General features: G+C 40.2%; 1 protein-coding gene across 1 annotated transcript in view; it reads left to right on the top strand.

Annotated features, from left to right (window-relative positions):
- The window catches only part of LOC121613498 (ryanodine receptor 2-like), a 61247-nt gene that overhangs the window by 5813 nt on the left and 28465 nt on the right, over positions 1-26969 (top strand). The window contains exons 7-57 of the mRNA XM_041946890.1: positions 762-885; positions 1217-1313; positions 1402-1476; positions 1913-2069; positions 2256-2420; positions 2576-2697; positions 4253-4436; positions 4524-4659; positions 4862-4957; positions 5167-5285; positions 5639-5772; positions 7479-7720; positions 8379-8571; positions 8831-9050; positions 9190-9294; positions 9480-9583; positions 9786-9866; positions 10172-10331; positions 10611-10758; positions 11011-11219; positions 11985-12159; positions 12320-12528; positions 12684-12870; positions 13188-13320; positions 13634-13748; positions 14063-14223; positions 14472-14631; positions 14867-14953; positions 15203-15429; positions 15689-15902; positions 16009-16620; positions 16716-16916; positions 17161-17266; positions 17399-17539; positions 17720-17996; positions 18148-18262; positions 18534-18666; positions 18748-18851; positions 19281-19416; positions 20224-20410; positions 21359-21467; positions 22352-22472; positions 22777-22946; positions 23301-23521; positions 24047-24137; positions 24236-24376; positions 24961-25124; positions 25402-25480; positions 25693-25782; positions 26059-26196; positions 26362-26439. Of these exons, the coding sequence (XP_041802824.1) occupies positions 762-885; positions 1217-1313; positions 1402-1476; positions 1913-2069; positions 2256-2420; positions 2576-2697; positions 4253-4436; positions 4524-4659; positions 4862-4957; positions 5167-5285; positions 5639-5772; positions 7479-7720; positions 8379-8571; positions 8831-9050; positions 9190-9294; positions 9480-9583; positions 9786-9866; positions 10172-10331; positions 10611-10758; positions 11011-11219; positions 11985-12159; positions 12320-12528; positions 12684-12870; positions 13188-13320; positions 13634-13748; positions 14063-14223; positions 14472-14631; positions 14867-14953; positions 15203-15429; positions 15689-15902; positions 16009-16620; positions 16716-16916; positions 17161-17266; positions 17399-17539; positions 17720-17996; positions 18148-18262; positions 18534-18666; positions 18748-18851; positions 19281-19416; positions 20224-20410; positions 21359-21467; positions 22352-22472; positions 22777-22946; positions 23301-23521; positions 24047-24137; positions 24236-24376; positions 24961-25124; positions 25402-25480; positions 25693-25782; positions 26059-26196; positions 26362-26439 (7953 nt within the window). The remainder of the gene's footprint in view (positions 1-761; positions 886-1216; positions 1314-1401; positions 1477-1912; positions 2070-2255; positions 2421-2575; positions 2698-4252; positions 4437-4523; positions 4660-4861; positions 4958-5166; positions 5286-5638; positions 5773-7478; positions 7721-8378; positions 8572-8830; positions 9051-9189; positions 9295-9479; positions 9584-9785; positions 9867-10171; positions 10332-10610; positions 10759-11010; positions 11220-11984; positions 12160-12319; positions 12529-12683; positions 12871-13187; positions 13321-13633; positions 13749-14062; positions 14224-14471; positions 14632-14866; positions 14954-15202; positions 15430-15688; positions 15903-16008; positions 16621-16715; positions 16917-17160; positions 17267-17398; positions 17540-17719; positions 17997-18147; positions 18263-18533; positions 18667-18747; positions 18852-19280; positions 19417-20223; positions 20411-21358; positions 21468-22351; positions 22473-22776; positions 22947-23300; positions 23522-24046; positions 24138-24235; positions 24377-24960; positions 25125-25401; positions 25481-25692; positions 25783-26058; positions 26197-26361; positions 26440-26969) is intronic.

Genomic DNA, 26969 nt, shown 5'->3' with positions numbered 1-26969 from the left:
CACCTCTGCACAACCCTGCAGGAAGGTGCTGTATTGGCGGATTTTATATGAATTCAACTAAAGCGCACACTTCATCCTGTCCACTGTTTGGCCTCTCTCCTGTGTGTCTGTGTGTCAGTCCTGCCCTTGGTCAAACACACACACAGACCTGCAGCTCTTTTTACAACCACGACACAGACCAAGAAAAGGAGAGCGAGATAGAGACAGTGTAACTTGGTCACTACCTTTTTATAGAGTCCTGACCTTGTGCTGTTATTGGCTGGGGGTAACAGACAACTGCCCAAAGGCTGATGGCCAGAAACGTCCCAACCACAGCAAAATACAAAGAAAATAAGACGATGTAGGCAGAGGGCAGAATCACACCACTGCACAATTTTTGTGGGATAGAAGTGTAGGTTGAGAGGGATTACTTTCGTATGAGTCAACACTTTGTTGTTGTTGTTTTTTTTGAATAAAATCCTTTATAGTATACCTTTTAAAGAAAGAACAAAAGACTATTAATAAAATGTTTGAAATTGGTACATTGAATGTGTCTTTCCCCCTTGCTTTCTTCCCCATCTTTCCTCTAAGCTTTACAAAATCAGTAACTACCATTTATATGTCTGGTTTAATTTTCTTTGACTTCATTCAATCATCGGTAATCTGTGTTCTCTCTGTTTAGCATAATTGTTTATGATAACAGCTTCTGTAGTAGAAAAATCAGAAATTGTATTCATTGTTGATGAGCCCATTTTTGTTATTACCATTGTGTTTCTTCCCAGCACCTGTCCTTTGGCACTGTATTTGACAACAAAAGCTTGAGTGACAGCCTGATTGTTAATGCAGCCTTCCAGCAGACTCTCTGGAGTGTTGCTCCCATCTGCTCTGGAGGTGGAGTTGCTCAAGGCAAGTTTGACAACTGATTGTTGTTTCCAAGTAATGTGATTGGTCAAAGAGGTATTCCAGCTATATGTGATGTTCCTTTTTCCCCCTCTCTCTCGAAACTGATGTTGGAGTCAAAATCAGGCTACAAATCTAACTATCTTACACTAATCTTACACTAATTAGCATTAGTGTAAGAGCAATTTCTATGAAGCATACCCTATGTGCTATTTTGCTTTAAAATGTTACCCTTGTTTTGATACCAGTTATAGCCAACAAATGGCCTGTTTGAAAGATGCAGTAAAATGTCTCTTTCAGTGGAGATTATGTCAGGAGTCTGTTGTGCTAATTCTAGGATACCTGAAGGGGGGCGACACATTGAGACTACTCCACAGCCATAGTGATGGATGTCTGACTATTCCGTCTGCAGAGCAGGGAGAGGAGCTACAAAGGTCAGTTGAAAAGACCAGTCTCCCCATGCTATGTAGACAAAACGTCCTTTACTTCTGTGGCCATGTCTTTTTTTCCTCCTTAATCTAGGATAATGCATTATGAGATGGGATCAGTCTCCAGCCATGCCCGCTCTCTCTGGAGACTGGAGATTCTGCGTGTCGTGTAAGTAAATGTGGGATGCCATGATCCCCTCACTTACAATTTTAATTAATATTTTGCCTTATATGAAATAATGGTATTTTAAACTCTACAGTTTTAAACTCATGATTGGAGAAATTTAAAAATGAAAATAATTCAAACATACACTCAGTGGTTTATTGTTGTTAGGACCGTAGAGGGAGTCAGTAGAATGTTGCACACACTGCTGCTGGTCTCTGGTAGAGCAGGGCCCAGAATTTCTGTTTCTGCCCACGAAGGCTGTACAGAGTTGTTGGAACCATATTTAGTATCACTGGTGCAGAATGGAATTAGAGTCCTCTGCCTGCTCCCCTGCCATTTCGACAATAAAAAGGATAAAAAAATCAATGTCGTGGACTGTTCTGTTTCCTTCATGGGAAAACAAAAACTAACAAAAAACAATGCTCTTGATATCCCTCAGCTGGAGTGGTCGGCATACATGCTGGGGGCAGCCTTTCCGACTTTGCCATATGACCACTGGGAGGTACCTGGGTCTTACAGAGGAGAAAGGCCTGCATCTGGTTGACCGGGACAAGGCTGACATCAACACATCCTCCTTCTGCTTTCGGTCCTCAAAGGTCAGGAGTTGCATAAGAAATAAGATGAATTTTTTTTAGGCTGCTGTGATCAATTCATAATCCAACCGTTTCTACAGACCTGAGACTTTTAGTTCATCATTGTACCACAGTTTCCTAAGTAATGATCAGATCACTGTATTTTCAGAGAAATGTGTGATACATGTAACAATACATTTTTGTCTATAGGAGAAGCTTGACCCTGGCACAAAGAGTAATGCTGATGGCATGGGGATCCCAGAGATCAAGTATGGCGACTCCATTTGTTATGTTCAGCATGTAGACTCTGGGCTCTGGCTCACCTACCAAACTATTGATCCCAAATCTACACGCATGGGAGGGGCTCAGCGAAAGGTAAACCTTGAGATTCAAAATTGTTATTACAAGAGAATCATTGATGAAGCAGAAGTGTAAAGCTCTTTATGTATCGACTATGTAAGAATGTGAATGTGAAAATATGCAGAATCGCACTTTAACTTAGAAAAGAATTGCAAATGATATGTTTCTAGGCCATTTTGCACAGCGAGGGTCATATGGACGATGGACTGACGCTGTCTCGTGCTCAGAGGGAAGAGTCTCACACTGCCAGACTCATCCGGAGTGCTACTCTCCTCTTTACTCACTTTATCAGGTAGGGGAACCATATCTAGACTCTCATTCATCAATACCATGCCAATATAGAGATGTTACGGTGATATAATTAAGGTTGTTTTCAGCTACAGTGTTCTCTACCTCAATAAAGATTGAGGCTGCTTTGTATTTGTGTATATTGGCAGATATGTAACAAGAAATTGCAGTACAGAAATGCCAAACAAGTTTTAAAGTAATTTAGTGTGTCCATTGCATAGAGACCTCTGACAGGTTGATTTTTCAGCTCTAAAATGTACCTCTCAGTATGTACAGCATCTTGGTCGAAGTTAAAAAATACAAAAACAAAACAAAACGTCTTGTTTATTGTTGGTGCGCGATCCAGAGTCTACACAGGGTGTGTAATTGCTCCACATAACATGCTCCTGGTGTAGAATGGCAGCGATGAGCTCTGTTGCGGAGGGAACACGCCTGGTGGAATTTAGGGGTTACCTTCGATTCAAAGCTCTGCGTGCTCACCGAGTGCAGTCTGTGCATATGTTCTGTGGCACAGTACCCTTCAGTGTTGATAGGCAATTACTCATGAGGTGCAACCAATCAGCGTTGTGGGCGAGACATTGAGCGAGGCTACAGAGTGGTGACTACAGCCAGAGAGAGGCTGCTGTTTCAGAACTCTAAATACAGTATATAGATATAGTTTAATGTATTTATGTTGACAACTGACAAGTTATATTCATTAGCAAAGGAAGAATCACTTTATTCAAACTGAGGATTTTTTTGATTATTTTTTATTTAGCGTGATGATATCAAAAAACGTGATGACTTGCGTGTAAAACCTGAACAATAACAGAATACAATCATTAGCAAATGAACTGCGTTTACTGACAATGGTTTTACTAAGTGTTCCTGAGCCTATGTAGTACTGTACTATAAAAATCATGTGTTTCACAAAATGATGAACCTCGCTCCTTCCTTGGTTGTGAACAACTGAGCCTTTCAAGGATGCCCCCTTTTGTACCCATGGTACTATCACCTTTTGATTTATTTATTTTTTACACAGTGTCCAAACTATTGAGCAGGTTTCAAAGGCCTCAAAAATGAATTATTTGCTGCGCTTCAGTCCTTGTCACATACAACTGATCTTAGGTATTGCAGAACATACAAATTCTATGGCTTTGAATGAAATGTGCCATGGTATTGTACTTCATATGTTGCACACACACAACCTGCATAATTTCAAAATACCATGGGAATGCCACCATGCTTTTAAGAAGTTGGAGTTGGAGTTGTCTCCTACGACTGCACTGAGAGAAACCTCTGAAGGATGGAATAACTTGTGGCTCACATTCTCTGTCTCACTTTCTGCTTTTCTCCTTGTAAACAAAAATAACAGTCAATCATGTACATGTGGCAGTTGATATCCTTAGACCCTTGATTCAGATAAGGGTAACATAGCATCATAGAAAATTTCTAGGGCCAGTCATATTGCTCAGTTTTAAAATTGGGCTTATTTTAACGATAGCAGAAAGATTTGCAAGTCTGGTAGTAATCACCTCTATGATGTATTGTTTCATTATACTTAACCCCCCTGTCTTTAGGAAACTGGATGGCTTTAGCCAACATGGAAACCTCATGTCTGTCAGCCTTCCAATGGAGATAGTGACATGTAGTCTGCAGGATCTGATAAACTATTTCCAACCTCCACCGGAGGAGCTAGACCATGAAGCTAAACAGAACAACATGTCGGCACTAAAGAATCGGCAGAACATGTTTCAAGAAGAGGTAAATCTTCATGTGTGAATGAATAAATCGGTGCTACAACTGATGTGTTTGTCACTATTCCATTAGTACACCTCATTTTCTTCTCAGGGTGTGATAGATCTGGTCCTGGATTGCATTGATCGTCTCCACCAATACAGTAGTGCATCTCATTTTGCTGAGGCTGCTCAAAGTGACACAGGAGAAGAGTGGGAGACCATCCTCAACCGTTTCTATGAACTATTGGGTGAGAATTAACACGTCTTTTAGTATAGATGGTTCAATACCACTATCTTTCGGTACTGATTATCTACTGATTCAACTACCCGACAGATACACATTTATCACCTTTGATATCTACGAAGCTGCTCATAACCCATTTAAAAATACCTATCTTTAAAATGATACACAAGCACTCTTCTTATGTTTCCATCTTTTCACCCCTTCAGCTGCTCTGCTCCGGGGAAACCGTGTAAACTGTGCGCATTTCTCAGGTTCTTTAGACTGGCTGATTGGCAGGCTGGACCGACTGGAGGCCTCTTGTGGTTTGTTTAATTTGCAAAACATTCAGTACATTAAAAATGTTGATTTTATGATGTTTTTGGTTTTCCTGTTATTTTACCTCAGTGATAATGTCTTGCAATGTCCCAAGGTACACATCTGATATACATTATTTCTAATATTTAGTTGTCTCAGCATAGCAAAATTCAGACAGTGAATACAATGACGAGCCATTGCAAACTGTCCTGTACAGGAGTGCTGGAGGTTCTGCAGTGTGTCCTAGTGGAAAGTCCTGAAGTACTCAATGTCCTCAAAGAAGGACACGTTCATTCTATCATCTCTTTTCTAGACAAGCATGGATGCAACCACAAGGTAACATTTGCAAGGCTTTTGTGTGTGTGTATGTTTGAAATAAAAATCATGAGATTTATTTGTGTGTGCTTTATCAAAAATGGAAGCAAAATATCCAGTTGTTGTTGTTATTATCATGTTATGTCTCTATTTCTGGCAGAAATGACATCTCAAAGCTCATCAACTTTTACATTTTTAGGGGAAAAACACATCCATTATTATCTAACTCTAAATGTCAGCGTTTGCCGGTTATTTATGCATTTGCAACACGGTTTGGCTATAATGGCGGTTTTTGACCTGTTCCTTAATGTGGGATAATTTCCCTGTGTTTATGGAGCTATTGCTGGATGAAGTGCTGACTGGTTGTGTTCCAGGTGCTTGAGGTGCTGTGCTCTCTTTGTGTGTGCCATGGTGTGGCGGTGCGGTCCAATCAGAACCTCATCTGTGACAACCTGCTGCCCGACAGAGACTTGCTGCTCCAAACACGTCTGGGTAATCGTGTCAACAGGTACAATTTAGAGTATTTTGTACTTAGTTTTGTCTCTGAGTCATTCTGGTTGTCTTCCATTCTACCCAATACTTTTCAATGTTAAATGTTTTTCTATCTTTTTCTGTTTGTGCCATTCACTATTCACAAAAATGAGACATATACAAAGGTGCACAAAACATATCAAAATATGATTTGCGATAACAAAAGGGCATTTTTCAGTCCTTGCTTTTATTTACTCTTTGCTCTACCACTGAATGAGACCTTCTCATTGTTGCCTGTGCATTTCTTTAGCTGAGTGCTGTTTGTCAGCTGTGGAAATCTCACTGATGCAGGCCTTGGTATCCTTTCATTTTCCATCTGTAATGATGTCAACGTCCTTGATACAAGAAATATTTCAGATTTCACGTCACTCATCTTTTTCTCTGCTGGACTTGAGTTAACTGAAGAATTACTTGTCTCCTTCAGTGTCCTCTCTTCTGCAATGTTTTTGGTCTGATCTATTGAGATGAACAGATGTCTTGGTCTCAGCCTCTTATAATGAGACTTTGGAAAAGTTGCTCAACAAACTTAATCTCTTGAAACTTTTTAGACAGTTTCATCATATTCCCTGTTCTCCCTCTGTCAATGCACTGACCCACTGTGTCAGTCTGATCTGATGTCAGGCAGTTCCCTTTTCCTTTGAGTTTCTTTCTTTTTTAACTACACCTGCTTTCTATTATTGTGTTTTTGTCTATCAGCATCTGATTTTTTTCTGCAGGCCATATATCTTATTTTGTTTCATATTCTTCACACCTGCTCATTCCATTCCCCAGCTCACTCTTCCTCCTCAAGCCATTCTTCAGTCCATCTTATACTTTTTGTTCATCTGAACGCCCCATTAGTACATCAGCTTTCATTCTCATTTCCATTATCTCATCAATTGTCTTTCTCTTTTTCCTGTCTTCTCCTTTGTGCCCACCACATCTTGCCAATTCTTACAGATGCTCGTATTCCTATTTTCCATTTTTATCCAGTCCCTTGTATCATCTAATCCAAATTGTGCTTTTCTCTCTGTTCCTTTTTCCATTCACTCGGTTCCTTCCTCATGTTTTCACTGTCATGAGAGCTTTGTCAAGGACAAGGTTAGTGTCACTATACGAACTGGCATTTATTCTCCAGACACCGTGTTGCCCAGGCTATATTTCAGCAACACATTGGTGATCATCTCCTCCACATAACTCTCCAGCTTATTGTTTCTCATACACTGCTTCCAAATTATCTCTGGTAATTTGGTTTCAGCATTGATTTTGTGAGGTCAGAATGAGAACATCTACGAGAGCCTGGTTCTGTATTTGTTTATTCATTTATATATTTATAACAGTGGACTGTGCTGTGCCCGTGAGAGTTATGATGTGTATGTGGCCTGCAGAGAGTATCAAATGCTTCATGTGGACCTACACGGGCAGCATGGTAAAAATCAAACAAGCATCTACCAGAGACTGTTAATTTATTAATTAGATACTCAGTTCAATGATTCTCTTTGGTATAACAAAAAAGTACGTGCAACTCACTCTTTCCTCAAGATTTCCTGCTCTTCTTAATTGTTCTTTCATGTCTTTGAAATTTATATTATACCAAAATCATTATATATATGTATGAAAAAAAACTACATCTTACCAAAAAAGGCACCACTATATTACCCTTCGGTTTGACTTTGACACTCTGTGTGCATTATTCCACCACAGCATGAGACCAAACATCTTCTTGACTATAGGGGAGGATTCAGCCCAGCATCGGAGGTGGTACTATGAGCTAGTTGTGGATCACGTCGACTTCTTCCTCACATCTGAGCCCACACACCTGCGTGTTGGCTGGGCTTGCACTGAGGGCTACCAGCCCAGGCCCACAGGAGGTGAAGGCTGGGGAGGCAATGGAGTGGGAGATGACCTCTTTTCCTACGGCTTTGATGGGCTTCACCTGTGGTCAGGTGAGGTTGACATCAAACAAGAAATTCAGTTAATAGTAAAGAAAATAGACTGGGGACCTTGCTCACTGAAATATGTTTGCCTTTATAACCATATTTTAGTGTTTTAAGTTTTGGTGGGGCACACAATCATGAGTAGTGTTAAAATGAGTTAAAATGTATCCTAAAAATACAGATATAGGCCAACAGAAATTGTCAGCAAAACAATGTAAACATGCTGTAAATATACACACATAGAAGAGACATGTTTTCTATGATAGGATAAAGGGTGTGAGATTTATAGGAAAAAAACAAGAAGTGATAAATAACCCGTGTATAGTTTTGAGCTGTGTTCTATAATCTTTCCCAGACTAAGGTAAAAGAGAGAGAGAAAGCTTATACACTAGGCTATAATGCTTTTTGTACTGCAAGGGACTTTTTAAGGAAAACATCACTATCTTGAGATGTTACTAAATGGTAAAGTCAGATAAAAAAAAAAAACTTATCTTGGGACATTAAATTTAATGCAGCATGTTCCAAAATGTATGTCACCTTGATGTAAGTCAACCTTTACAGTATCTTATGACAATGATACAAAACATGTTGAATTCAAAACAATGTGTTGCCGCACTTACTTAAATAAACGCAGATGAATTTAAAGGACATGTCTCCTGAATCTCAGGCTGTGTGGGACGCCGAGTGAGCTCTCCCTTCCCTCACCTGCTGAAAGCTGATGATGTCGTCAGCTGCTGTCTCGATCTCAGTGCTCCCTGCATCTCCTTCAGAGTCAATGGTCTTCCTGTGCAGGGCATGTTGGAGAACTTCAATGCTGATGGACTTCTGTATCCTGTGGTCAGCTTCTCTGCTGGAGTCAAGTCAGTAATGGAGATATGTTTTTGTTTCACTTACTGTAAAAGTTAATTTTGACTTAACATGCTATCTTGACTACTACTTATAATTTGTTTTTAGTAAGCTGTCCCTTTTTATATAGTAAGGAGGAATAAGAAACGTTAAAGATGGGTCAAAAGTTTATTGGAACATCATTCTTATGCATTTTTTGCTCATTTCATGCTTTTGTCTCTGTAAGGGCCTACACATTGTAAATGCCTTTCTTGTCCCATTTCTGGAAATCAGGGTTCGTTTTCTGTTTGGGGGAAGGCATGGAGAGTTTCGCTTCTTGCCCCCACCAGGTTTTGCACCATGCTCTGATGCTTTGCTCCCGAGAGTCAAGCTGAAGGTAGAACCATGTCAGATATACATCTTGGATAATGGGGAAGGGAAACAAGAGCTCTTTGGCCCCATAATACCTGCCACTCCAGTGACCTTTACTCCCACACCATTAGACATCAGCAAGGTAAGTATGAGCATAGTCAAACAGATTTTATTTATTATGATTCTTTTTTTACAGGTGAAGATTTTAGATTTAGAAAAATGTATTACATAGATCATTTGTGTTGAAATATATTGATGTAGTTTTTACTTTACTCTCATAGGTGGAATTGCCCCCACAACTTGAGGATATTGGAGAAAAAATGGCAGAGAATATACATGACATCTGGGCAATGGACAAGATTGATCTTGGATGGACACATGGGCCTGTAAGAACAGAGAAACAACATCAATAGTTTGATAACACTGAATAAATGAAATAACAAATAATTATTGTGCCGACATGTTAGATAGCACATAGGAGAATACTACCCTCTAAAGCTTGTCTTGAAACTTGACTGGTCCTGCTCACTTCAGTTCTACTTGCAGCTTAAAACATAATTCTGTCAAACAGGTGAGAGATGAAGTGAAGAGACATGATCCCTGTCTGGTGGAGTTCTCCAAGCTGCCAGAGCAGGAGAAGAACCAGAACCTTCAGATGGCTCAGGATGCCCTCAGGTGAGCTCTACTATCTACTTCACACAGTCGACAAAACTTTATTTTACTTCATTATTTTAATTTAGTTTGTTGAACAGTTTTATTTGAAAGAAATACATATATATATGTCAACAGAAATTTGCTCTTAAAAGTAATTTGTAATCAGTGTCTGTCATCATGTTTTCATGATTAGTGAATGTTTCTCTTTGTTTTTCCACCGGAGGACCCTCCTTGCCCTTGGTTTCCACATTGGTTTGACGGATGACCACGCTGAGGAGAGAGTCAAATACATGAGACAAGCCAAGTATGTACATGTTTAATATTATGTTTAATTGCATCCTGGTTGGAGCCCTTGCTCAAAGGAAGAATATGAGAGGGTTCAGTTTGTCAGGATGGAGCAATTGTCTTAACTTTTCCTGAGTTTGCCTGGGGAATCTAAATGTATGATCTTATTCATGATCATACATACGTTATGATCAATACGGTAAAAAAATCATGATCAATATGGTAAAAGTACAACAACATCATAACTATTCGTTTTACGATAAGCTTTGAATATGATTTCCAATCTTGACATACTTATGCCATTATTTTAATTCCCTTTCTCAGGTATGAGCAGCCTAGTGGCTATGGGCCTGCCCCAGTAGACTTGAGCCAAGTTTTTCTGAGCCCAGCCCTCGAGGAAGTGGTTAACTTGCTCGCAGAGAATGATCACAATGTTTGGGCCAGAGAACGAATCAAGCAGGGATGGACCTATGGAGCCCAACAGGTTTGTGTTCTGTGCAGTGTAATTGCATTGGTCAGGCACTGCTGAGGAGGAAGTGCATTTGAATTGCTAACCCTAACCCTGTCAGTCATAATTTTGTTTGTGGCCTTACTCAAACTTAATCTTCAATTCTTTTCAGTGAGTATATATGACCTGTACAGTGTCTCACAGTCACAACATAGACATGCACATAGCAACAACATGCTCTGGCATCACAAACGTTGATGTTGTTCTCTGACAAATACAGTTGCCCATTTTTGCTCTTTGCATCTCTATTTTTAGGATGTGAAAGCGAAGCGGAGCCCATACCTCGTGCCCTACAGTCTTCTTGATGAAAGGAGTAGGAGAGTGGGCAGGGAGAGTGTCAGAGAGGCTGTCTGTACCCTGCTGGCCTACGGTTACAGCCTGGAGCCCCTCAGCCAGGAACGGAGTATGTCTCAAATAATATTCGTATCAGTTATATTCACTTTTATTTATTGTGACCAGCATAAAATAATAAAAGTTTAATTAAGGTAAAGCTCGGTTTGTTATCAACTAACTATTTGTTTCACCATTTTGCAGAATATTTACAAACCAAAATGTATCAGTGTTGTATTGCAAAGATACATGCTATTTAATGCATGTTGGATGCAAAGTATATTTGAGGAAATCATGCTATTTTTTCTGTTTCTTGGGTTTACAGTCACATTATCAAATCCTTGTCTCTTCTCTGCTGAGAAGGGCAGAGTGTTCAGACCAGATAAGTCATATGCTGTAACCTGGGGGAAGTGGTACTTTGAATTTGAAATAATGACAGCGGGGAATATGAGAGTGGGCTGGGCCCGACCAGGCTGTACTCCTGATAAAGAGCTCGGCTCAGATGACCAGGCGTTTGTCTTTGATGGATTTGAGGTGAGATATTAAAAATTTGAGGCTTCTTAATTTGGTGTTAATGTAATGTTGTCAAAATAAGGCCAAATGTGCAATTTGTTAAAGCCCCAATGTGGATTTTTTTCTATTTTTGTCATAGTAAAACTCAAGGGTGTTAGAAAAAAAGCTTTATGTTCCCACAGATCTTAGAAATTCCTTGATTTACTTTCACAGTATGCAAAATTAAAACATGGCCAGATCTAATATAAAGTTAATGTGTTCTGGCTGTGTGATCAGTGATACTGAAGGATATTTTGGAGAGCAGACAGAGACAGAACTGTGGCCTTATACTTGTCTGTGAAATTACCATTTAATGAGAGAAATTGAAATTATGTGTTAAAGTTCAGCAGAATAGCTAACTTTAAACACTTGAGTTGCACATCCAGGCAGTATCATCTGAATCCAATTTGTTGCCTGACCAACAACACAGCTGTTCAACATTCCAGCAAAGCTGTAATTGAGATGTGTGACTCTGATTAAACAATGGGTGTGATCAAACAGTGCCAGTTTCTGCTGGACTATTTCCATGTTATTTAAAATCCGCACACAAAAAACAATGTTATACTTCCCACTCTGTAACATCAGGACATAGACATAGTGGAGCTACTATAATCTTCTGAGCTGAGTGTGATGTTAGCATCTCATCTCATCCTGAGCCGTGTTGGTTCTTTTACCTCTTTTCCTGTTCCTATGTGAGGTTTTAAGCTTGTCTCTCTTTCTAAATCCTCGTCTTCCTGTTGTGTTCAGGCTCAGTGGTGCCATCAGGGCGTCGAGCCCCTGGGACGTCCGTGGCAGAGAGGAGATGTGGTGGGTTGCTTGGTGGACGTGGCTGAACGCACCATGATGGTCACGCTCAATGGAGAGGTGCTGTTTAATGACAGAGGATCAGACCTGGCTGCCAAGGACTTTGATATCAGAGACGGTCTGGAGGAGTTTTTGAGTTGATACTGTCTAATAAACTGAAAGATAATAAAATCAAGACCGATTTTTAATGTTGCAGTATTATTCATTTCTTGATGAAAACCAACCTATATACCAATCAGACTCAAATTTTTTTGTCTTGCTTTTCCCATATTTCCCAGGCCTTTTGCCTGTGGTCAGTGTTGGGATGAACCAGGTCGGGAGACTGAACCTGGGCCGCCAAGTGTGCTCTCTGCAGTACTTCACTGTATGTGGCCTGCAGGAGGGCTATCAACCATTTGCTGTCAACATGGCCAGAGACCCAGCCCTATGGATGAGTTGGAAACAGCCTCAGTTCACCTCCATAATGCCTGATGATTGCAATTTACTGGTTAGTTTATAAGTCTGTAGTAGTCTCTAGTAGCTTGGTTGGTGCAATATTTTGTGCAGTATTTCGATACAGGCCTCTAGAGGACCTAGGGTTTCTTGTAGCACTGGTTAATTGACAGCACTAATCCTGAAAATCTTGTTCAAATCTTATTCAAGGTCACCAGAGTCAGTAGCTCAACAGATTCCTTATCCAGCTTGAGGGTGTCTCAGCGGGTGTACGCTCACCACAGTGGAGGCAGCGAGATGGGCTTTTACCGGCTCAGCATGCCCATCGAGTGTGCTGCCGTCCTCACTAGCCCTGTGGGGGGGGTGCTTCCAGTGGCCTCTAACACTCTCTCTCCAGGTTCAGGTGATGTTGCGTCAAATCATATACAGTTTGTTCAAGTTAGCCACAGAAAACTAGAAATGACTTCACAAAGGGCCACAGTAGGGACTTGATTGGTTCACCATAAGCTCAAGCAACAAATGAAAAATTACAGAGCTATTACAAGATGAAAACTGAGTGAAATAATTAGCGTGTGAGATCTGGATAGCTGTTCTTTGCAGTTATCCAGATTATCCACCATTCAGATTACTGATATTCTACCATTATGACCTTGATGAGTTTTTTTGCTTAAGCTCCCTAGGGCCCTGCTGTAATTAATTCCCATTGTCCTTTAGGAAGAAAAGAGGAGGAGGAGGTAGACTCTGACTTTGAAGTGCTGAGGAAGTCAGCCCACAGCTTTGCTGGCTCAAGAGATGAGCTCAACCACAAGGATCATAGTCAAGACAAAACATCAAGATTGAAACAACGGTAGGTTGTAGAAATGAAAAGCTTGGACATTTAGGTCATTGATATTAGTTAATTCTGCATAATAATGTACGTGTTACTTGAAATGCTATGCACTGTATGTTTGTCCATGCTTGTCTGCCAGGACATTAAAATGACAAAAGCGTGATTATAAATTAAGTAATATTTTATTATCACGCTTTTGTCACATAGTCACATAACACATAATCAAGGTTGTTAAAAGAAATAGCAAACAGCCTCTCTGTCTCACCATAGTCACAATTAATCTGCAAGTTTCTTGTGCTGTGGGCCAATTCTTGTGTTTCTGTACTGTAAGATTCATGCTGAAGAGGACTAAACCAGGCCTAATCAGCAGCAACTCATCTGCACGGCTTTTAGAAGATGTCGTAGTTGACAAAGGAAACTACGATCACCTTATCCAGAGCTCCAGAGTAAGGCTCTCATTTTCTCCTCATCTCAGCCAGATAAACACAGAACATGCAAGAAATCAATACTAATAAGAAAGCCAAATACTTTGTACTGTTATGTCTAAATGTTCTAATAAGGGCCATAAATCAGAGCAGAAAAGACAAAATGTATTCGGACACTCAGCTGCCTCAGAGTGCAATAAAATGAAACAAATTGCACCGTGGGTCTTATGCATATGTCTTGTGCCTCAGCTCTTTGCTGGTAGAATTATCAGCCATAATAAAAAAAAAATGCAAAATGCAAGTACCTGACAATGATGCCAAACTCTCTGTTTCAGTATTATTACTCAGTGAGGGTTCTTCCAGGCCAGGAGCCGTTCAATGTGTGGGTCGGCTGGGTGACCTCTGACTTTCACCAACGTGACCTCACTTTTGACATAGACAATGTCCGCACTGTGACCGTCACCCTAGGAGATGACAGTGGCAAAGTTCAGGAAAGGTTAGTTTACACTGAGGCAGTTATATTTTTGGCATGCAAGACTTAAGACAAAGTTAGATTTTCTTTCTTACACCATAGTTACTATGTTATTGAATTCTATTTACTGCACTATTTAATGATATTAACTCTTGTGAAAATGGATTCCATTGTACCTTTAATTCATGTGTGCTTCTTTTGAGTTCTCATTACAAATTTTCAGAAAACTGCCAGTTAAACATATCCCTCTCTGTCTTTTGTATTTTTTAAAGTGTGAAGCGATGTAACTGTTACATGGTGTGCGCTGGAGAGGCGACAGGCCTTTCTCAGAGCCGGAGAAGTTCAGGGTTGGAAATTGGCTGTTTAATAGACACAACCACTGGGCTACTTACTTTTACCTCCAGTGGGGTGGAGATGGGCACCTTCTACCAAGTAGGTCACACAGGAATTTATTTGATTTGTACTTTCTAAGGAGTGTTTTTCTTCTCTATTCAGTATTTTTTTGTTGAATGTAATACATTTATATTAATCTAAATTCAATATACATTAAACCTTCGGCTGTGAATGTTACGCTTGGGAGAATAACTTATTAAAGTAATTATAGAGACTGTTTAACAGGGCGCACTGCATTATTAAACTGAAGTTATATTGTTTCACCACTAATCAGGTGGAAGCCAGTACAAAGCTGTTTCCTGCTGTTTTTGTCAAGCCAACCACCAGCAACATGTTTCAGTTTGAAGTGGGAAGCATTAAGGTAGAGGAACTTTTAATTACTAATCCTGTCAAGGACATCAGAAGAATGTTGTGCTGTGTCAGCTTGCCAGAAAAAAACCCAAACATATTAAGGACATTTTTTGCGAATTGTTGTTGACAGATTGGATCAGTAACTAATTAGGTTGCAGCTTGTGAAGTTAGGAGAGTGAAGTACTGTTAAGACTGTTTTATTCTTTCTAAATGTTTGACTGTCTCTTCGGCTATTCCCTCTTTTTCCCTCTCGACCCAGAATGTGATGCCACTGTCTGCAGGTTTGCTTCGCAGTCAAAGAAGGAATGCCACTCCTCAGTGTCCTCCAAGGTTTCAAGTCCAGCATCTCAACCCAGTTTCATGGACCAGAGCACCAGACTGTGCATCAAAGGTGATGGTGGATCGGCCAGATGAGTGCCGTGGATGGAGAGTCCAATGTTCCGAGCCCCTGCAAGTCATGACCCTTCAGATCCCTGATGAAAACAGGTAAAAGAGCTGGAATACATATGTCTTTTTGGAATTAGGCAGATTTAAATTCACATAAGTGGCTCAAGATTTTTTTATAATGTTGCTTTCATCACACATGTCTCTTGTTCCACTGTGATCTGCAAGCACAAGGCAACACACATTGTACAACATCACTCTGACCTCCTTTCTAGGTGCCAACATTGTTTTCAACAAGAGCTTTAATGTGATCTTGAGCCAGCAGCAACACTGAAATGTCTTTTTGATGACATGCATCTAGGTGTGTGGACATTTCGGAGCTGTCAGAATTTGATGACCTCTTGACCTTCCACCACCACACACTCCTCCTCTACTGCTCTTTATGCACACATGGAAACACTAGAGTTTGCCATGCCCTCTGCAGTTACGTTGACCAGTCCCAGGTCCTTCATGCCATTCAGAATCCCCACCTCCCTGGCCGACTCCGCTCTGCGTTCTACCAGCTGCTTATTCAGGTGATAGCTTGTTCAATTTCTTATTTTTGTTTATGTTACTTTCATCAACAGAAAGAGGAGACGTCGGCCTTTGACAAGTAAATAAATGAGTATTATTGTTCTTTAGGTTCACCTCAGCAGCCACGCCGCAGCATGTCTCATGATGAACCACGAATACATTGTGCCAATGACTGACCAGACCAGAGAAATCTCCCTGTATCCCAGCCTTCCTAATGGTGTAAATAGGGGGAATGGTATTCCCAGCACTGGTCTTAGCACATCACTGAAACCACAGATGCATTTCTCAACACCTTGTTTTGTCAGGATTGGTGGGATGGAAGGCAATTGTGCTGCTGAAATAGCCTGCTCAGACAGCCCAGAAATCCCTCTGGACATATTGAAGAACCTGACTGTGGAGATGTTGACAGCTGGAGTATGGACTGTGGGTCAGGGTGTGAGGGATCCTGTAGGAGGCAGCATTGAGCTTCTGCTGGTTCCCCTAATTAGACTGTTCTATACCCTGCTGGTTATGGGGGTATTTAGGGACGAGGACCTAGGAAATGTTCTGAGACTGATAGAACCGGGAGTCTTCTCTATGGATTCCAAAACCCCCGAGGAGGAAGAGGAAGAAGAAACTACTGATGGGGAAAAAGAATCGAAAAGGGACAACAAAAAAGAAGATGACACCACTAAACAAGGACTTCTTCAAATGAAGCTTCCAGAAGCTGTCAAACTTGAGGTGAACGAACCAGCAGGTTTTTTGATGTTTGTTATATTCTGATAAGCAGTTTACAAAGAATCACAGAGAAAGAATTAATACATTTCTTTCTTCAGCTCTGCCACCTGCTGTCCTACCTGTGTGACTGCCAGATGCGCCACAGGGTTGAAGCTGTGGCTGCCTTCTCTGACAACTTTGTGCATCAGCTGCAGGAGAACCAACGATTTCGCTACAACCAAGTCATGCAAGCACTCAACATGTCTGCCGCTCTCACTGCCCGCAAAACCAAGGAGTTCCGCTCACCTCCACAGGAGCAGGTTGAACCAGCTGAAATTAAACTATGTTGTTATATTCCTAAAAGCAGTTGCTAATATTATCTTAGAATATTACGATATAAAATACTGAGTTGTGGTTTCTGCTGTCTTCAAGGAGCTGTGCACTCTAAAAAAACAAGAAAAAACTGTACATAAAGAAATGCTGCATTCACCACGTTTCACACTATAACTGTGGCTTTATAGAATATTGTCTATACTGTTTGTGTCATCTATGACTTATCTTTAGATCAACATGTTGCTGAGCTTCAGAGAGGATGAGCTGAACTGTCCATGTCCAATGGAAATCCAACAACTCCTGCAAGACTTCCATCATCTCCTCAGCACACACTGTGGTTGGAACACTTTATCTCTGACTGATTCATTATTACCTTTCAATGTGCCAGGGAACTATAAAAATCCTTTGAGAAGGCACTTACCATGATTGCCACTGTAGAAATCTCATCTTATTCGGTGTTGTTGTACAGGCATTGAATTGGACAATGACACCGAGGATGATGAGGATGCAGAGATGTCTGTAAAAGATCGGCTTCTCAGTCTAGTGGTGAGAGTCATTGGACTGAAGAGGAAACCCATAGAAGTGGAGGAGAGTAGGCCTCAGAGCGCTAGTAAGTGCATCTGTGTTGTCAGTGCCCTTCCTTTGTCTCACTTTGTACGTTTTGGAAACATGAAAAAATGACTGGTTATTAGTAAGAGAGGAGTTTGGAAATGGACATGTGACACAATGGTTGGGAGGGTTCTGCTCTTCTACTTTTATCACCACTTTTCACCTGCTTGTTCTTCTTCAGAGTCCCTAAATAAGCTGATCTCTGAGACAATGGTGCATTGGGCTCAAGAGACTGAGATGGAGAACCCGGAACTGGTTAGGGCTGTCTTTTCATTGCTGCACCGCCAGTATCAGGGCCTTGGTGGCCAAATGGCAGGACCCCTCTGCAGAGCCTATACGATCAGCCAGGTTTCGGTCGAGGACACCATGGCTCTCCTGTCCTCCCTGATGCAAATCCGCTCACTCCTTAGTGTCCGCATGGGAAAGGAAGAGGAGAGGTTGATGATCAGAAAACTAGGGTAGGATGACATTTGCAATGCGATGTTTGCTTCTTTTGACACCTCGCGATTATTGTTACCTTATGTAATTACTTGTACTGATTAATTTTTTTGATGTATGTATGTATATTTATTTTTTGTCATTTATTGATATGCACTGTTTTATGTACAGAGACATCATGAATAATAAAGTTTTCTACCAGCACCCTAACCTAATGAGGGCATTGGGGATGCATGAAACTGTGATGGAGGTGATGGTCAATGTTCTAGGAGAGGGGGAATCAAAGGTGAGAGATAAATGAACCTTTATTGTGATAAAAAAAATGTGTGTTATTAATGAAGCAGGGCGTTTCAGTAGTTTGTTGCTTGAACAGTATTGGTATTCCACAGGCCACATTCTGAAGGGTAATGGTTAAAAATGCTGAAGGTAAAGTTACGTGTGAGATGATGTGCATCATTAATAGGGCAATACTCCCTGTGAGACAGTCTTTTTTTTTTTTTTGCACCATCTTCCTCCTCACATTTTCCTATATCCTTGCATTCATTTTCTTTGGTTAGGAGATTGCTTTTCCCAAGATGGTGGCCAGCTGCTGTCGATTCCTGTGTTATTTTTGCCGTATCAGCCGTCACAATCAAGGAGCCCTGTTTGACCATCTAAGCTACCTGCTGGAAAACAGCAGTGTTGGGCTTGGTAAATCTTATTCTCTTGCTCCTTAAATTACGTATAGTACATGAGTTGGTGTTCAGATTGTTTTATGCCTTTGTCCCGTAGCTTCACCGTCCATGCGTGGGGCCACTCCTCTGGATGTAGCAGCAGCCTCTGTTATGGATAATAACGAACTGGCCTTAGCACTGAGGGAACCTGACCTGGAGAAGGTGAGTTCATATTCTGTGCCTTCCTCTACAGTACTGCTGTTAATTGTGTACAATATGTAATGTGAGCTAAATGATGCTCTGTAGTAAACATGATCTGCCACTCCAAATTATTATTAAGAGATGAGTGAAAAAACAGTGCCACTGTTTTTTCACTCATCTCTTTCACTCCCACCACCCTCCTCGAAATGCATTTGTGCAGTAAATTTACTTTACTGACTATATATTTTGGAGAAAGTAGTTTGTGCACATTTGAATAGCTTTGAATTGCATGCCTACAATAAGTGAACTGAAATCAAATGAAGGCAAAAACAAAATCATATGTCTGAATTTTAAGACAAGAGCAATTCAACCTTTCTAATTATTGTGCCACATTATTTGTACAGTAACTGCAATAACCCATCTGTAAAACTAGTCTAATCTGCTGTCAAGGTGGTTCAGTACCTTGCCGGCTGTGGTCTCCAGAGCTGTCTGATGCTAGTGGCTAAAGGCTACCCTGATATTGGATGGAACCCTGTGGAGGGCGAGCGTTACTTAGATTTTCTACGTTTTGCTGTCTTCTGTAATGGTAATGTTTTATTTCTTCCCATAAAAGTACCCCATTCACAAGATGTCCTGTGATAACTTAAATGGCAAAATACTGAAACACTTCTGTTTAAAAGTTGTTTGCAAAAGATGTGTTATCCTGATCATTCTAGTCAGTTTATATCATTCAGAATGTACTTTGCTATTTACCTTACTGTCCCACTACAGAAATTTGATTGGCTTAATTATGTTTTTTGTCTTTTTTAGCAGTAATTAATGTTTTAAAATCAATTGAAATTATGTGACTCATTGCTTTATTTATTTAATTATGTATAGACTTTTCACTTTGAACCTATGCAGCACATTTATTACTTCTCAGATATTTGCTACAGTGCTAGAACGGTAAGAGCAAAATACAAAGTTAAACAGGCAGAAGTGGCTTCATCATTTCATGCCCCAATTAAGTAAGCTATTTGCAATAGACATAATTACCTCTCTGTTCTTTAGATATTGATTTTTTTTTTACTCTGTAGCAGTGCCCAGAAGGCATCGGTTCAAATTGTCCTTGAGGGTGCTGACAATTCGGCCAAACAGCATTGGTTTTCCATACCATATGCCTCTCTGTGATTTCAGCTGTACCTCTTTTCTATGCAGTCCATGAGCTGTACATACATATACCTGGGTATAATTCTATTGATCTTCTTGATATATACTTCAGTTATTCATTCCCTGTCCCATGAATTCAATAAGAATATCTGACAGAAACAAACAAATGCCCTCCCACACAATCCACAATTTCATCCAGCCCACAGATGGTTAATCTTATATTCTGTGCGTTGCCTGACCACAGGTGAGAGTGTAGAGGAGAATGCTTATGTGGTGTTGAGGTTGCTAATTCGTCGACCTGAGTGTTTTGGCCCTGCCTTACGAGGTGATGGGGGGAATGGTCTTCTAGCAGCCATGGAGGAAGCCATTAGGATCTCAGATGACCCTTCTATGGATGGACCTTGCACCACGTACCAGTCCAACAGGACACTGTCAGTATTAGATGTTGTTGTTTTTTTTGTGTGTGTGCATGTATGTGCAGTTTGTCATCTAAGAACTAAATCATGTTTTACCAATTTGATGCTGCATGCAAAACAACTTTAACTCTTTAGTTTAAAACCGAAATGTTGTGACAATTGCTTCTGTTCCTTGAAGGAGAGCAACAAGGTACAGCACATATGGGATATTACCCCCACATGGCCAGACTAAAGACGCCCCTATTCACGCCTTTAAGGTAGATGATAACCGAGTGTTGTGCCTTGTTCCTCTCCAGAAACACAAAAGTTATAATAATAAAATTTTGCTTCCTTTCAGTTGATTTCACTTGGTACAACACATATAGTATGGAACATGCATTACTAGCCTAATGAAGAAACAGAGCTAACTAGCTTTAGCTAGCTAGCTCAAATCAGCAGTGATGTTCTTCACGAGACAAGGTGAAGAGTGAGAACTGAACTGAGGGATGACCATCTTGATGCATCACCATAGATCATCTGGCGTGAATAGGGGCGTCTTTAGTCTAGCTATGCAGGTGTGATATCCCATACTATGTGTTTTACAGAGGGAATCAATGGAAAGGGAACTGGGTAAATATTTAACACACACTCAAAGGCATATGCATGAAAAGCTGTCTAAAAGATTTGGACGGGTTTTGAGCAGTTTAGTGGTTAAGACTGCACATTGCAAGATTACCAACAGTTCACTAGTTTTTATGCATCACATGTCTGTATGTTTTTCAGTAAACATCAAACATACAATCAAACTATTAAAAGTTGATCATGGAAAGTCACGTAATGTAGTAAAACACTGAATTAGATGTAGGCCTGTAGTAATTTTCTCTCAGGCTTTTTGGAGCATTTATTGGCTGGAACACATCAGCCTTAATTATTTGTTTTAGTTCTTGCCAAATTTTTGACCATTGTGATCCTTTTCTGTAACAGAGATGTTGTCCAGGACAATGATGATGACCTCATTCACATGGGGCACGCCATCATGACCTTCTACTCAGCCCTTATCGACTTGCTGGGCCGCTGTGCTCCAGAGATGCATGTGAGTGTTTTCCCAGCCTTCAACAGCCCTTCCGCATCAATATCCACTGATGCCTCTAACAATAAAGCCTAATGGAGAAAGCCTGCAAACTGCTTTTTAATGAATGAGTCAGAATGAGACAAAAAATAAAAAGTGCATTGCTTTACCTTTTCACAGAATGGCCTGGTCCACATACTGCATGTTTAGACATAAAACTGGAAACTGAAACCTTAAGCTCTGACTGTTCATAAAAAAATATTTCAACAACTATATTCATTTACTTTACATTTTGTCATTCCACTTAAAGTGGTGATCTGTCATGTCCATTAAAACTGGGGAGTGAGCATATGTACTTCTATCAGCATAAGCACAAGCGCAAATTGCCTTTTGAAAGGATGCATTTTTACCGTATGGCAGTGACATGGCAGTACAAAGGCAAAACACGACAAGGTCATTATTTGTGTTGTCAAACACAAACACAGTCCAAAATTCTTTACAGAAGCCAAAAAAAATGCATTAAAACCTTTAAATGATTAGGGAAAAGCTAATACAATTGTAAAATGAAAAAGGAGATTCTTAAAAGACAGAACTGCAACACTTGCAGGAAATAAATCAGCAAGAGTTGACATACAACAATGTTCCAGAAAATAAACTCAGTTTCTCAACACAAATTACATTTGGACTGCCATATGGGCTGCAGCTCAACATTTGGAAAATGTCCCTAATATTTAACAGAGTCAGTGTACATCCTTACACTGAAGATACAATGTAATATAATATGTGTATATAACATTATTTCTTTGCCAATTGTATTCATTGCTGCATCATTATGTCTTATGTCCATCAGTAATCCTGTTTTTTAATGACCAACCAAAAACAATGGTTTGTTCTGAATTGTCATCCAGTTGATTCAAGGAGGCAAAGGAGAAGCTATCCGCATCAGAGCCATTCTGAGGTCACTCATCCCCATTGAGGATCTTGAGGGAGTTATCAGCATCTCCTTTCAAATCCCTTCGATATCTAAAGGTGAAATGATAAATCACTATATGACTTGTATTTAGACATTGCTGCTGTCTGACCTGGCTTGGCTGCTATGGTTACCTATGAAATTAGGTTTTCCTTCCTTCCTTTAAGATCTGAGATTTTTGTAGTTAAAATGACTATTTGAGTTTTTTTGTCTTATCACCATTCTGGACATGATTGTGACAGTGATTGAGTCTGGATGACAGGTATAGCAGCAGGGATAGCATAGATAAATTCACTATACACATTATGTCAACAACGCCTTTGGTCTTAATATCTAATCTTTATGTTTCATTTGTTTGTCCAGATGGACTGGTGGTTGAGCCTGACCTATCCACTGTGTTCTGCCCCGACCACAAGGCAGCTATGGTTCTGTTCCTGGACAGGGTTTATGGCATTGAGAACCAGAGTTTTCTTCTCCACCTACTACAAGTTGGCTTTCTGCCTGACCTTCAGGCAGCTGTCTCTCTTGACACTGTGAGCAGAGAAAATTTAATTCAGTTGCCCTGTTCACCTACTTCAGAGACCCAGTCTAACAATGTAGGAGTGACCTATGACTTTGTATTGGTCCAACCTATACCCCTTCCACAATGAAAAATATCCACCTCTTTCCTCCTCGTCCTTGGCATTGACTGTACAATACTGTATCTTTACTGTGATTGTTGAACATGAGTTGAGTGATGAACTACGTTGACTCACATAATACTTGGTCATCTTAATTTGCTTAAAATTTGCACGCTATACCTGTCAGTATATTTATAAAAGGCTCTTCATTCCAGCTTGTCTGTTTAGTCCCTCATAGGTAATTGTAACTTCTCTTTTTCATTGCAGGCTGACTTAGGATCCACTGATATGGCTCTTGCCCTCAACAGATACTTGTGTACAACTGTGCTTCCCCTGCTCACCAAATGTTCAGATCTCTTCTGTGTCTTGGAGGATCATGCCTTTCTGGTGGATTCTCTCATCCAGGCAATTTACAGCCTCTCCAGGGCTCTTAGCTTGACCAAGGCTCAGAGAGACACTATTGAAGATTGTTTGTTGGCAGTGTGCAGGTAGGGTTTTTTTTCAGTTAGTGTGATGGAGTGATCAACAGAGTTACAGTTCTATCTACACTTGATTATTACTGGACAGAGCAGGTCGCTGATAGATTATGTATTGTATAGTACAATGTTATGTATGGCAGGATCTTCTGTCCTCTGCTATTTTTAATTTAGGACCATTATTTTCCGTTATTATCCAATGACCTTGCTGTCTTTCCACTGTTTGACCAAATCATATGTTGAGCAGAGACATGAGGAATGGCAAAATATTATTGTTAACACATCAGTGCAGTCTCATTCCCACTCATTATATTTAATGAATCACTGCCTGTTTTGCCCAATTGAGATAGAATTTACCAAATTCAATCAAAATGTTAAATTAATTAACATCTTGCCCATGGCATCTTTTCAATTACATTTTGTCATTCTTGTGAGACGTGATAATCAGTCATAACACCACTTATTGTGTGTGTATGTGTGTTGGTGGATGTGTGTATCTGCTCTCGTGACTAATTCTGCACTCATTGGTGTCCTCAGTAAACTCCAGCCTTCTGTGATGCAGCCTCTTCTTCGACGTCTGGTCTTTGATGTTCCACATCTCACAGACAACAACAAGATGCCACTAAAGGTGGATACACAAATTGCAGTTTACTACAGTATATGTGAGAATACACCAAGTTAAAATTCTTAATTTTTTTGCCTGTGAATGACACTTTCATCTAAAAGCTCTTGACCAGTCACTACGAGCAGAGGTGGAAGTACTACTCGCTAACTGGAGGGCAGGGTAACCATGGTGTGGTCTCTGAAGAGGAGCTCCACCTGTCTAGAAAGTTGTTCTGGGGCGTATTTAAGGCCTTGTCAAAGAAGGTAAACCATATTGAATACCTGTGTCAGTCTTAAGATCACATTAAAATGAGATGAGAAATGAGAAACTAAAAAAAAAAAAAAAAAAATCTTAAGTTGGAGACATATTTAATGGGTTTGTGTTGGCTTTTTGCTGTAATCGGATTTCTTAAACATCATGTAAACAACAAACCTCTCCTTTATTTTGTAATTTCTTGGCCTCTTAAGTCAGTTTCAGCAAGGTTTTTTGGCCACATGAGATAGACTTCATTCAGGGAAAGTATTTGTACAACAGGGGTACGTCTTGAATAATTGATTGAATGTGTGATTAAGTTTGAATTAAATAACATGGTTTCCTCAGCTGAGCAGTGTTCTGTTTGTAAAATTCAGACACATATGGATAGTAGGACACATGTTACTGTCATTAAAACACCCCAAACCAGATCTTTGAAATAAAAAATCTCAAACTTTGTTCTCTCTATGTTGTATGTCAGTATTATTTGGCTGATTGTATTGCCCATCTTGCCCTGACCCTGTTTTATGTCCTTTGCTGTCTCTTTATTTCTTCTTCTCTTCCTCCAACTATCTAATACCGCCCTTCCCTCTAGCCCTATGAGCCTCAGTTATTTAGACTGTGTGTCCAATGTCTGGCTGCAGTGGCCAAGGCCCTGCCTCCTGACCACATAGACTCAAGCTGCATATCCCATACAGACAGAAACACCTCCATGGACACAGAAGGACACTTTGACCCCCAGCCTGTAGATACCGCCAAGTAAGATACTGACCAGGGATAGTAAATGATTATGAACAAAAAATAGCACATGTTGATACTGGATCTCCTGAAGATGAGTTGCTCTGCTCCATGACAAGTGTAAGATGTATTTGGTTGACAGAATTAACTTTAGGACAAAGTTGCATATACAAAGAGAACGATATGAACATGTATTTTAATGCTCTTGATAAATCTTTACATTAATAAAGTGTAGTTGTGTCTAAATGTGTAATGGGCAGTCGAGCTAAGTGATGTATTATTTCTTTCCCTGCACTAGCTTGTCAGTGCCAGAGAGACTGGAGTTTGTAGTGAACAAGTATGCAGAGCATACTCATGAGAAGTGGTCACTGGACAAGGTAATATCACAATGGTTGTTCCTCAAAAATTAATGCTGATGTATGATGCAATGTTGATGACTGTATCACTAATGACTATACTCCTGAGGTCATTTTTCTGCTCGACAGTGTCAGAATATCTGACTGTTGTGTGTTTGACCTAAAATATGTTGATTTTGTCTGCATATTCTCTAATGTATGATTTTGCTGAATCTATGTGTTCTCGTTGATAGTTTGCCAATGGCTGGGTTCATGGGGAGCAGCTATGTGAGAACACCAAGGTCCACCCTCTCCTCAAGCCATACAGGGCTCTGGCTGAAAAGGTAGAAGTCAGTTTTTATGGTGTTGTGTGTGAGAGAATGTACTTTAATAAAGAATGCAGTGAGCTGACAAATCCCAGAAGCACTTGCACACCAAATGTGGTGTATGTAGTATAAAAGATTAAAATGCCTTGGCTCATGGTCTTTGGTGAATGGAGTGGACAATACAAGTTTTCAAGCTTTTGAAAAATCTAAATAGTTCAAACATGTTTTGCTCTCCTGATATCCTGCTAATTTCAGGTTTATATGAAAGTTTATCTAAATTCTGTTTTTTTGTAGGAGAAGGAAGCATACCGCTGGGCAATTAAAGAGACAATAAAGAGTATGCTGGCCTTTGGATGGACCATAGAGAGGACCAAAGAAGGAGACGCATTTGGCACCCATACGTGTGCACCCAGAGTCTCTCAGTCTGGACAGGTATTGTATGTGTACCTCATGGGCCACATTCAGTTATCCTCTCGTTACTAAACATGTCTCTCCAGCAAAAGTAATCTCATTCACAATTAAACTTCTCCACTCATGGATTTTACATGTTTTTAAATTTTATAATCACAACAATCAGCGATTTTTTGTCTGTCCCAGCTGTCTTTTGAAGGAGCATCAATGTTCAGCCCCAAACCAATGGACATGAGCAGCATCACTTTATCATGGGACCAGTGTGTAAGTAATTCATTTTCTGTCTGCTTTATACACCATTAAAGTAAGTACAACTTTGCTTCTACTTTAATCCCATCATATGATCTGCAGTGGTGATAATGCTGGCCTATTACCACTATTTTGTGTATACGGTAAAGGGCTTTTCACTTTGTTGCACATCTAAATAATCGTAGTGGTATTTCCTTGCATGTAAACAGGATTATTATTGGGCGCCTTTTTATGCAATCATGCAAGTGGCTTAAATTAATGCAGTTGCAGTCTAAATGCAAAGACATAATTGACTTACATAAGCAATTGGTGACACAAATTTCAATGTCTGAAAAGTGAAGTTGCCTGAAAGAGATAAATCATCTGCCACTGCTACTATATTTAGAGTGCAGGACTCATTTTCCTTGATGCATTTCCTTGACAAAGGTAGTTTCCTTGTGGGCCTGGACTCTCCTCCTGGTCCATTTAGATACTGTCTGAGCTGATGTGCCCTGCATCTGCATTCCTGTGGACACAAAATTAGTAAAAACAAGTCTGGCAAACTT

Source organism: Chelmon rostratus, chromosome 11 (assembly GCF_017976325.1).
Source record: "Chelmon rostratus isolate fCheRos1 chromosome 11, fCheRos1.pri, whole genome shotgun sequence".
Lineage (NCBI taxonomy): Eukaryota > Metazoa > Chordata > Actinopteri > Chaetodontiformes > Chaetodontidae > Chelmon > Chelmon rostratus.
Note: the sequence above shows the minus strand (reverse complement) of the source record. Positions and strands in the feature narration are given on the sequence as shown.